Source organism: Notothenia rossii, assembly GCF_949606895.1.
Source record: "Notothenia rossii genome assembly, chromosome: 11".
NCBI lineage: Eukaryota > Metazoa > Chordata > Actinopteri > Perciformes > Nototheniidae > Notothenia > Notothenia rossii.
Window position 1 is genome coordinate 41,092,082 of NC_136910.1, and position 12,413 is coordinate 41,104,494.

Sequence of the window (12,413 nt, forward strand, 5' to 3'; positions counted from 1 at the left end):
AACTGCCTTTTTTAATTTATATTTGAGTGTTGTATGTTTGTCTTGTAATAATGGACCAAGAGTCTCTTTAAATAAAGATGATGATATAAAAACCTGTCTGAAAATGAGCTGATCAGATTTTGGCCACTTTATAATGTCATAACGATGTTTTGGGTTGTGTAACCATTAGCCAATCACCAACCAAGGTAACTAAGAGGCAAACACTTCAGAGACATGTTTTGTATATATCTGAGATCTATAATATATTGATGAAAACCAGTATAATAGGGGACCTTTAAAACCCAATCATAGATGCAGCAAATATCTCAATACAGAACAGACTGCGGAATACATTTGACATTTGTATAGTGAGTCACTATGATCACTTTTGTCCGAAAAAGAGGAAAGTCATTATCAAATTTCGTTAATTTACAAAGTAAACAGTGCTGACCAACAGAAGATTGAGCTTGTGATGGTGATCAATACACAGCTCTGCCAAAGGCCTACTCACCGCCTCCACCTCGGCTGGATCATACCACACGTTGATGTAGGGGTGCTGTAACGCGTCGTCCACGGATATCCTTTTAGAGGGGTCGATGATCAGCATCTTAGACAGCAGGTCTCTGGCCTGGCTAGCTGTGTTTGGGAAAGGAGACACATCAGTTTAAGTTCATGAAGCAAGAAAATATTCGTCTGTGCCACTTATTTGCCATGAAATTGGAGCACAATAAGGAAGGAAGGGAGGGAAAGAGAGAGAAATGTCAGGGATTAAAGAGAATAATTAACAACAGCAGTTTGTCAAAGGAAACCAGATCTCAGGAAGCCTCATTCACGTGTGGATTAGCAGATAAACACCAAATTTTTACGGAGGGAAAGCTTTGGAAAGATAATTTTTTAAATATTTTTTTCAGAAATAATGTGGGCAAAATATATTATATGTATGCATCACAAAATAATTTGCAACACTTGACAGCCATCCAGATTTTTCTGTCAATTTTTTAGCTAATTAAAATTCAAGATTCTAGCTTGTCCCAAATACAAATCTAACATTTTCTAATGTAAAATGTAGGTCTTGATGCAAATTGTCACAGGCTAAGACTGAAATATTGCATGGAAACTGCTCCAACTGGGGTGTTCCTAGATGTAGTTTTATAAAAGCACCAGAATGTACAATAAACTGCATTCGTTTTTTTTTTTACATTTAGCTTCCCGACATGTAAAAATGCCATCAGCAGTCGCTCAGTCTCTCCCTCCTCAGGCCATCTGAGACTCATGTGAAATCGAGAACCCTTTAACCACACACCATCTCTCTCCTACACACACTGACCCCATTATAAATAGCTTTACAGCAGGACTGAAGAAACTGAACAGGAAAAGACAGATGAGCCGTGTGCAGTCGCTGCATTCTGCCTGAGCATCAACACGTCAATAACAAACGGATGGTAAGTCTGTAAAACGACTCCTCTATCGCTCTCCTTCCACCTCTCCTGACTCCTTATCTATCTTCTCTCGTGTCATACAGTACTTTCTGTCAGCCGCTGCCTCATGCAGTTCAAAAATAATCAAAGCCCTAAGGATGTCTGCCTCAGTTCCTACCAGTGACAGAACAAAACAGCAGCACTTCAACCCGGTCTCACACCCTCCCACACTCCTATCTAGCTGCATTTCCTTTAACACTGTCACTCCAGCAGGGAGCAGCCAGAATACAAAAGTCATTCATGAGAATTCTACCAGAAAGGAGCTTTGATGTGGGAACGGGGACACAGAAAAAGCTTATTTTGTTATCTCTCAATGGAGGGAATTTGCACTTTTGGGAAGAATGGTTGCACTTCTCGATTTAGAAGAAGATGATGTGGTTAACCCTCTGCATAAGATGCATAATATGAGTTTCAATGTAGAGGCCCAAAAGCGACATTTAAAATAAAAGTTTTTTGAGGGAACATTTTTATTCCCTATGCATGAAGTTTTCAAAACAGAGTCTACAACCTGCTCTGTGTACAACCCAGTCTCACTGCATTTCGTGTTATAGTCACGACATTTAATCTATTGATTCACCAACACGATTTTCTAGTAGTATGTTTCGTGCCTGCAGCACGTCTTTTTGTCCGGTCGGGTCTTGGAAGAGCGGAAGCTGTGGGGTTCATAAAAACATGTTTTTACTCAATATCAAGCCACAATTATTGTTTTTATTTTAAATCGTATAATGTCGGACTTTTTTTGTCGTCTGTGAGGAAAATAAATGGGGCGCAGAGCCTCAGAATACGGAAATCTGTATTTTTTAAATCTTTTTTTCCTTCTAATTTGTTATTCTTTTCTAAATAACACATTGTTATTTACTCAACAATAACACACAATTATCTTTGTTTTTATTTATTTGTTTAATTCTATAATCTCTGGCTTTTTTGGCGTCCGTCAGGAACTGAATTTCAAAATAAAATAACCGGAAACAGATACACACCCAACTGATTACCCAAGATCCTCAGCTATGGTTGAAGCTCGGTAATTGGATTGTTTAGCCGCAATGCACGTTGGGATATTGTGTTAATGCGTTATGAAATCCGAAAAAAATAAAATTTCAAAAGAAGAAAATAATACTTTATTCCGAGTGTGCTTGCTTTTCTCTTTGGAAGTCATCACATAACGGCATTGTAACACACGGTTCGGCTGCATTAAATATTACACATCTGTACACACAATATTATAGAGCCCTGATTAGAAGACTTCTAGACAAACTGGAAGAACTGCCACCGAAACTGAATACGTATATTATCATAAATATATCAGCAATTAAACAACATCTTCAATGTCTTTTCACACAATACGTCTCCTTGCAGTATCAACACTAATTCAGCTGAATTTTATATTTGATCCAATTGGTAAATAGGCTGTATTTACACCATAACGGTGCACAGCTGATAGAAAAGGACTTGTAGTTTTTAAAGATATTAATGATTTTCTTTGAATATAAGATTTTCTTTGAATATAAGAATGTAAATATTGAGTTGAGAGAATAGTTACGTTAGGGGTTTTGGGTGATGGGAGACACATCTATGGAATCACAATTTCGATAGCTTAACATTAAATGACGGATATACCTTTCTATCTGTGATGTTTTACAAATCAGATTTTAATGTGTAGAAGTAAAACATGTGAAATAATATAACAATATGCTGTAAGATTATGTGAAAACATTAATAAAACTACACATCTTCAGATGTTATACAGTACATACATAAGTGTCCTACACTAATAATACAAAGTTATTATGGTATTGTATGCTGTGTGTACCTAGTGGTTAAATCACGTTATTGAATTATTTTTTAAATATGTTATTTTTGATGAAAAAAATATTAAGAGTACATACTTTCAAAGGGGGAAAGTAGAAGGTCAATGATAGAAATATAGAATATAATAAATCAAGAAGACACTGTAAGTTTATCTACAATAAAACAGTTTAGGGCCGGATGTACAAAGATATTAATATGAGGATGTACTTTAAGATTAAAGCTAACATGATGTTTTGCAGGTGTTTAGGTTTAGCATGTGGAAGATCTTAGTGTTTAGCATGTGGAAGATCTTACGTGTTAGCATGCTCAAATATGCTAATTAGCAGTTACCATAAGGTATGGCTAGGGCGGGAATTTACATTTCAGTCATAAACCGAAGTTTTGGTTGAATTGATATGCTGACCTTATGACCTGTTCATAGATAGATAAATAGATAGGCAAATAGATAGATAGATAGATAGATAGATAGATAGACAAATAGATAGATAGATAGATAGATAGATAGACAAATAGATAGATAGATAGATAGATAGATAGATAGATAGATAGATAGATATACAAATAGATAGATAGATAGATAGATAGATAGACAAATAGATAGATAGATAGATAGATAGATAGATAGATAGATAGATAGATAGATAGATAGATAGATAGATAGATAGATAGATAGATACGTAGATAGATGGATAGAGATGTGCTATAAAGTGCTGCTCTAATTTATTGAAACATTAAATGGACTGGCATTATATTTCTGTTATAATTTATAGCAGACCATTGTGATTTTAACAGGCCTGCCCATGTGTGGTGTAAGCAGTAAAACGTGCTTTCACAGTTCCCCTGCTAGAACATAACTGTGTCCCTCACATGATGATTTTGTGTAAATGTTACTATGTCCTATATGGGAGATAAACTTTACATCTTATGTGCTAGGGCTTCAGTAGTTAACAAATATTTGGCATCATAAAAAATCCTACGAGTGATTTTACGATGTATGTTATTTCTTTCCATGGTGAATTCCTCCTGTTAAAATAATTGCCTATAATGCAAAATAATTCAATACAAATAATCAAACAAATTGATTAAAATTACATGCATGACAATACATGATAAACATATCAATGCAATCTGATAAAATGGCTAGAATACAATTGATTTATGACATTTCTCACCTTTGAGTTTGTTGTTCTCAGAGTCAGCAGGGAAAAGGCAGTCGGGGAAGAGCTTGGGAAAGGTGAGACCTGCATATTTTGGCCGGTTCTCGACGTAGTTCCTCACTGTGGGCTGCAGCTTCTTCATGAACTCTGGTAGTGGTGTTCCCAGCTGCTCGATCACCTTGTTCCACTGGTCGATGTCTGGTGTGGTGGGTCAGGGTTAAGGGAAGCACACATGGGAGACGCACTATCCTGTACTCCTCAGTGTCCACTCGGGGAAAACTTTCCACACAATACTACAGAATATAAATTTAGAAAAAAACACTAATATTTAGATTTTCTCAAATGTTGAAATTATGGACTTGTGATAATGGAAATGGTGTGTTCAAATCAAATGTAAACACATAAATATAAAACTAAGTATCATCAGCAAAAATACGAGTTAGACATACCTAAAAGCATGATCATCAGGTTCCACTAAGTATTTTTGTCAGATTACAAAACAGTCCTATCCAACCCTCAGACAAGCATCCATAGAAATTGACAAAAATATGCAGTTTTTCTTATTGAATTAAGGAAATTGTAGGCTTTAGTGTGTTTCAAGCAATGTTTACTGCAACTCAAATCCAGCTCCAGTGAGACATTAGTTTGTGTCTTGATGAAAATACTTTGTCTATATTTCCCTACCTAAAAAGAAAAACGTAGTCAGATAACAATTATCCTGCTTATGAACCTCCTGACCACAATATATACAGTGTGAGTTTTAATTAATAAGAGCCATGTAGCATGTGGCTGTGTTCTGTGGGGAGTGTCAGATTGGGTTTCCCCTCCTTTCTGGAAGCAAATACTTCCTCTCTTACTCCAAATGACCCACTCCCCTCTCCTGGTTCTCACACAGGCTGCCAGAGGAGGCAGGGAGCTGCCAGAGCGACCAGAGATCCCCGCTACTTCATCTTGCTGGAACGACACCTCCTTTTTGTCTCCATTGCAAATTGGCCATGATCCACCAAGTGCTCAGAGAGACAATTATTTTTCATCCACCAAGGTTCTTATCCATGGCTCTTTAGCAAGTTGCTGGATAAAGCTGTCCCGATAACTTCTGTTGGATGATAAATTGTCCCGGATATAATTGTAAAAATGATACTATTCTCCTTTTAAGATCATTGTATGCCACTGATATATGTTAATATAATAGCACAATCCTAAGTCAAATCAAGTCTCAGGCTCTGTTAACAAAAATCTACAAAGTCTGCGCCCCAGTCATATAATGGTAGTGAAACATCTGCTAATTGTAACAACACCCTCAAACATAAGTGATGATATCGAGTTCTGAAAACATTATGAAGACCTTTTGTTTTATTCCAGCTAGAGGTGTATCTCCTCAGCATGTCGTTGCCAAAAAGCATGACGCTCCACTCTGTGTGCTTTTAATCACTGGATTCAGGACATCACAACCTGCTCTCAAGTAACTGCTGTTTTTTACATGATATTCAGGTTTACATGAAAAACAGAGAGAGGGAGTGGCGAAGGTCAGAAGGATACGGTCCGTCCCAGGGAACAGCACTGTCCCTCTTATCACCTCTCCAAAGATGCAGCCGACTGACCACATGTCCACTGGGGTCGCACACACACACACCAACACACAGGTACATGCACAAGCAAACACACACACACATGCTCGCATTACCGTCATCTATTAAAAATCACATAACACTTCTACCTCCTACACTTGTTAAAAACAAAACCAATTCCCAAATGTTTATCCTGTATGCCTGTGTCTATTTTTCCTGTGAAACGTGAAGATTTTGTTGATGACTCATCTTGAGCTCATTGGGTGTTAAATAAATGTATCCCGTCAAATTAGATTTGGAGAGGGGTCCACCTGTAATTTTTGTTTTACTGAGATATACAACATTACAGAAGCTAGAGACAACCTAACTTCTATTTTACTACATGACACTTTATAAAGTAATAACAAATACAAGTGCAATCATTCCTAAATGAAGATATGCAGTACATGTCATCACATGTCACACCAGTATTTCCTTTCTATATTTACGCGACATGTAAGCCAAACAGAGCATTTTGTTTATCATCAATCCTTAGCTGCCTATTTAACACGCTGTTTTACTAAATGGCCTTTGAACACAGAGTCACCCTGTGGCTCGCTGTGCTGTGACCTGCGACAGGCGGCTTTTCTTTATCATCATTTGACAGGTAGGTTCCGATAACTTCAGCCAGGTCAATACTTAAAGTCGAATAGTCCATGAAGTGAATTAAGATGAGCAACGACGGGGTACCAGTCCAGAAACTAATCTATAAGCAGCATATTAACAAAAGCCATTGACGTACAGTAAGAAAGGATGAAGAGTTAGGTGATAAGAGTTCCAGAGACAGAAGGAGGGAGATAGTGCTGAGCTCATTGCAGGGGTTTTCTAGTTCTCCAGAGCATTAATCTTTCAGGGAGTGCACACTCAGGGATGGAGAGACAGCAGTATTAGGCACAAGCATCTGCAGACACACACAGCTTATCTGCCGCTTAGCATTTACAGTGCAATCCTCTTTTAACCAATGAGGTAGGAGATATTTTACATGTTCGTTATTGTCAACGAATCCCATGGAAACACTAAAGTCCTTTATACATTATTTCTACCTTGTAAAATCTGTATTAAGACTTTACCATCATGGCATTTGTCTCATTTGTTTAGCTAACATGCTAATAGTCAACCTTTCAACTTTCCTCACACCACCAATGAGTTCGATTAAGCTGCTACTAACAGTTGCTCAAAATGAATACATAATCCTTCATTATTAATTTACTGAATTTGTAATAACTGTGTCTGACTCACATGTGTGGGCACACTCAGATGGCAAGATGTACTTCACATGTGCACACACGTGCACAAACTCAGCAGGGGGACTTTTGATCCATATCCATCCTAATGAAAGAAGTCATCTGAAGGATGCAATCAAAGCCCCTCGCTGCAGGAGGACACACCGGGTGTGCCTCACAGAAACACTCTAAATAGCCAACACTTAAATATTTAGAGAAAGAGCTCCATATTTTTGAACTGAGAGATTGAATAACGCTTAAGATGCAGACATTGTGACCTGAGAACAATTATATATGATGCTTGTGTTAGGGTCTTCTTGCAGGTTAAATTAAAAGTGTTAAAAGAGGTTCAGTGGACATTTTAATGGAGATTTGTTATAAAGGCAGCAACATTATTTAGTTCACCTCATTAACATACAGGGAAAATTAGTAATGTAATGTAAAATAATGGAACTAAAGCAAAAGATTACCATGTGAAGCATGTCACACTGTATGAAATAAATATCTACATATATCATAGGAATAATTGTCAACCTGGTTTTATTCCCTTTATTTTAAGCTCTCCAATCAATTGACTTTAAGAGTGTTTCAATTGGCAGATCTTGAGTCGTACACTTGCAACCCATGAGTTCTACAATAAAAACAAAGAGTGATCCAATTAATTCTCTATTATATACAGCAGGCAGTAACCTAAAAACAGAAATGGTGTTACCATTAGATAACAAGGATACAGTCCCGCCCAGGGAAGAGGATTTTGTGGCGCACCATTTCTCCCATAATGCACCCCACCGACCATAAATCCACTGCAGGAAAAGAGGTGACAGTAAGACGAAGTGGGAACAAAAGAAAAGAGAGGAAGGCAAAGGTTAGTGTTAGACACATTAAGCTTTCTGGGAGAAGCAATAGTGAATAGCCGCCATTCAGCGAAGGAGAAATAATTAGTCAGAAGCTGGTTACATAGAGACAAACTCAAATGAGAAAAGTAATAGACAGAGAGCAGAAGAGGAGAATGACTAACTAGCGGCAGGAAAATCAGAGCTTTGGAGCTTACAGACTTCTATGCGTTGGAGGAAAGCTGCTAATGAGTCATAGCTGAGTCTGATATTCAACCACATGTCTGCTGTTCTAGAGGCTTTTAATCAGTGACTCGCTGCCGACACTTCATTTCATTTAAGTTCATTTGTACATTTCGCGGCTTAGGATTTGTTTGTCGATTTGAATAAGAAATATACATGTGAGATCCTGAATGGCTTTTGATAAAAGACAAACAAACATGATGTTCATATACTGTAAGCTTCAATAAAGTCTTTTAATGAGGTAGTGTATCAGCAAATATTGCTAGTGCTATCCTTTCAATATTTCTGAATTTCATCCACTCATTCACGATGAATGCTCACCGTTCTCTTTGTATCCCATACCAAGGATCACCTCTGGGGCTCTGTAGTATCTGGTTACCACATAGGGGGTCATCATGAAGCTGGTGCCTGCGGTCCTGGCCAAACCAAAGTCCAGGATCTTCAGGGTGCAGTCTGACTTCACCACTATATTGCTTGGTTTGAGATCCTAAAGATGGGAATAGACTGATTTGAGAAACTGTGTATACATAGGTCATTTACTAACCTTATATTCATAGACAGGTTTGAATTATTACTGTTATTTGACTTGGTTATTTGAAGGAGTATTGCAGGAGTATTGCATGTGGTTTAAAAAAATATGTAGTATTAAAAGCTATGTTTGTTTTTGTTATTAATCTATTAAAGGGGCAATACATGTAATCATTGTTACATTTGATTACATTTATATTGTCACTGAAGACCAAAGCACAGGGGGGGGGGAACCCTGTTTCCACTGTGCCACCTTATCCAAAGTGATGGCTACTGATGTTACATTTAACATTTCTACCCAGAAACTTGTAAAAACAAACCATATTAAAGAGTTAAACAATTGAATGGAGGTATCTTGCTCTCCTACCCTGTGAATGATGCCGGCTGAGTGCAGGTGTTTGATTCCACACAGCATCTGGTAGAGCAGGTAGGACATTCTCTCGTGGTCAAGCTCCATCTGAATCACCTGGCACAAGTTGGCATCCATCAGCTCCATCACTAGGTACCTGGGAAAAAGATTTCATGGATTTATTTGTTTGTTTACCGACCTAATAGGTGAGTGACTGATGAGTTATTTCACAAGTTATCCTTTAACTTAAATCATTTGAATTATAGCTCTAAGTGAAAGTGATAAACTGAGCATTTCTTTACCAAATCTGGTGCCACAAAGACAAATGTGTAGTTCTGTTTACAGAGACATTGTGCTAAACTCTAACACAATCTCATGTATCATTCATTATGTGAACAGGACATCTCTATCAGCCTCTGGTTACTCCTACAGTACTTTCACTCCAGAGGTTATGTTCCAACAACTGCAGGTGTGAAGGGGCAATGAGCACATCAGTCCCTTTCTACTCTCTGTAATTTGAGTAACAATATGACAGGAACATAGGCATCTTTTCTTTTCCTTTGACATGGAAATATAATCACGCATGGAAGGATTTAGTCTACTCACACATCCTGGAAGTCCTCTAATGATTTCTGTTGTGTGAAGACATTTAATAAACTGATAATCTGAAAGAAAGAAGAGCATGGAGAGGATCACCGTAAAGCACTTTCAGTAAATGTACAAAATCGAAGTTAGCAGGGAATGTGGAGACAAGTATTAAAGACCCTGAAGAAGGACACTGCTGAGTAAGAGATAGACCGAAGAAGTGAATTGGAACAAAAGAGTGGGGATAAATGTGTAGGAGGGGGAGAAGACAAAAAGAAAAGAGATTACATTCTTGCCTTGGAGAGCTCTCTGTTTCACTCTCCTGCCAATTTGGTACATTTCTGGAAGCATCAAATTTAACACGGTCGTAATGTTGCAGTCTCTTGTCTCAGTTTTGTGGCGAAGGGATTTATCAAGAACCAAAAATAGACACTGAGTGGGGTATAGTCTAAAACTGTGCCTCATCCTGACAATAGAGACATTGCCATTCCCCCCTATCCCCATTACCCCTCAGCTGAATCACTTACATTTTTGTGATTGACACATTTCATGAGCACCAACTCCCGGTAGGCCCTCTTTGCGTGGGTCTGGTTCTGGAAGGGTCTGCTCAGCTTCTTGATGGCTACATTTCTGTCCAGGACAGCATCGTAGCCCGCACTGCAGAAGAGATAAAATAGAGGACAATGGAACCATTTTCCTTTTGTGTTTATGGTTGGATGAATCACAATACTGTGACAATCCACTCGGAATGTCATTGGACACAAACAAAATAATTATTTTTGACAGCTCCAACAACAACAAAAGACTGATGATTTGTTTAAACAATATTTTTTCTGCGGTATGGTCTTGACAGTAACAGATAAACCTAAAAGGGGACCTATCATGCAAAATGCACCTTTGTACGTCTTTTATACATGAATATCTGTCCCCGGTGTGTCAGGGAACTCACCAAGTGTCAGAAAACACAACCCTCTCTCTTTTCCTCAATACCCAAATCTCTAAAAACGGGGCTGCAACGGATCTGATACAGACTGATCCAGATTTGAAATTGTTCTGACGTCAGAAACGAGGTGCTCCGCCTATATGGGCAATTCTCCACCTATCAGGAGAATGAGAGGTTGCGTGGCATGGTAACAGCATGGTAACAGCATGGTAACAGCATGGTAACATGACGCTCATGCCTCGCCCCCCTCCTTTGCATGGGGGCGTGGTCAGCTGCAGCTCATTTGCCACAGAATCAGCCCTTTTGAAGACAGGGCGGAATAGAGCAAATAGAGCGAAATGAGGCATGGCTAAAATGCATGATCTGTTTATTATTTTGAAAAAAAAACTTCACAGAAATGTTTTATATAGGTATGGCCCTACAATATATTATTAAAATATTGCATGATAGGTCCACTTTAAAATCAGGTTCAATGTGGCCGATAGGCTGTTATGAGCAAAAAAACACAACCATTTTTTTAGCGATTAAAAAACAGTTCTAGCAAAATAAGCTAAGTCGTGGTAGTCGTAAGTCATGGTAGTTAAACAATGTGTGGTGTAAAACGCTGCAGCGTGAATGCAAGCAGCCTTAAAAAACCCAGGAAGTCACTGTGACCTGCCAAGAAATAGTGACTTTGGACCGAGCTGGGCTAGCTGCTCCCAGCTAAATTAAACGCCACAAACTTTAAATGTAATATACAGATAAGAGAGGAGTATAACTGTTATCATAGTACAACCTCCTGACATTTGTATTGTTTTGTGCAAATTAAATTTGTTGATTTCCTAGAGAGCTGGTGTGCATAATTGTTATATTTGGACACAGCCAAGCTAGCTACTAAGCCCTGTTTCCAGTCTTTATTCTAAAACTAAGATAACCGCTACTGGCAGAGGCTTACAGCACAGATTGAAAAATGGCATTGATCTTCTCATTTAATTCTTAGCATTAAAGCAGATAAGAGGATTTCCAAAAATGTAAAACTATTCCTTTAATTCCAGGTACAACCATTAAAATGCTACCATAAAACCCGACTATACTTCTAATTATCAGCATGAAATATCAGATTACACTTGATTATAATATGAAAACATGATTGATGCTGTTGTATTAAGAACAATGAAGAGTACACTGCAGTGAAACAAAGGAGGACACTTTATGGCTTCTTTTTCCACATACTGGCTCAACCCATTTTGGAGGTCATTACTGCAAAGTGAATTCTTTGCAGACTCGACACAATCCCAGCCCCTGGGAACATTTGGGATTTTGTCTCCGAGTGTAGAAGCATGTTTGCTTTCAATGAAAAGTAGTACCATGACAGAAAAAGCCACAATAAAGATGCCATTCACATCACATTCTCAGCTGAATCTTAAACTGACACACATTGACTCTCAGTGCGGTATGCAGGCTCACTGCATCAAGTCGACGCTGTGTGTGTGGGTTTGTGGATGGATGGGACACAAGTATGGTTCATCATGTCTCTGGAGACTGCAGGCCAGGGATGTTGTGTGACCATGGAAACAGTGAATCCTTCATAAAAGCATTGATCCAATAGGGATTGGGGCCTATCATCACTTTTCTTGCTGAGTGAAAGATGATGTCATGACAAGCTAAACTACGTAAAGCCTTCATCCCTCTTAAGATTG

General features: G+C 38.3%; 1 protein-coding gene across 7 annotated transcripts in view; it reads right to left on the reverse strand.

Annotated features, from left to right (window-relative positions):
- mapk10 (mitogen-activated protein kinase 10) overlaps nucleotides 1–12,413 on the reverse strand; it is a 34,394-nt gene that overhangs the window by 8,605 nt on the left and 13,376 nt on the right. For 6 of the 7 annotated variants that reach the window (XM_079660129.1, XM_079660132.1, XM_079660131.1 and 3 more), the window contains exons 4-10: nucleotides 10,319–10,448; nucleotides 9,813–9,871; nucleotides 9,225–9,363; nucleotides 8,651–8,816; nucleotides 7,985–8,056; nucleotides 4,439–4,621; nucleotides 491–615 (exon numbers count right to left, since the gene is read on the reverse strand). In XM_079660129.1, coding sequence (XP_079516255.1) covers nucleotides 491–615; nucleotides 4,439–4,621; nucleotides 7,985–8,056; nucleotides 8,651–8,816; nucleotides 9,225–9,363; nucleotides 9,813–9,871; nucleotides 10,319–10,448 — 874 coding nt within the window. Of the gene's footprint in view, nucleotides 1–490; nucleotides 616–4,438; nucleotides 4,622–5,962; nucleotides 6,035–7,984; nucleotides 8,057–8,650; nucleotides 8,817–9,224; nucleotides 9,364–9,812; nucleotides 9,872–10,318; nucleotides 10,449–12,413 lie in introns of all 7 variants that reach the window. The other variant, XM_079660135.1, reaches the window with a different exon arrangement.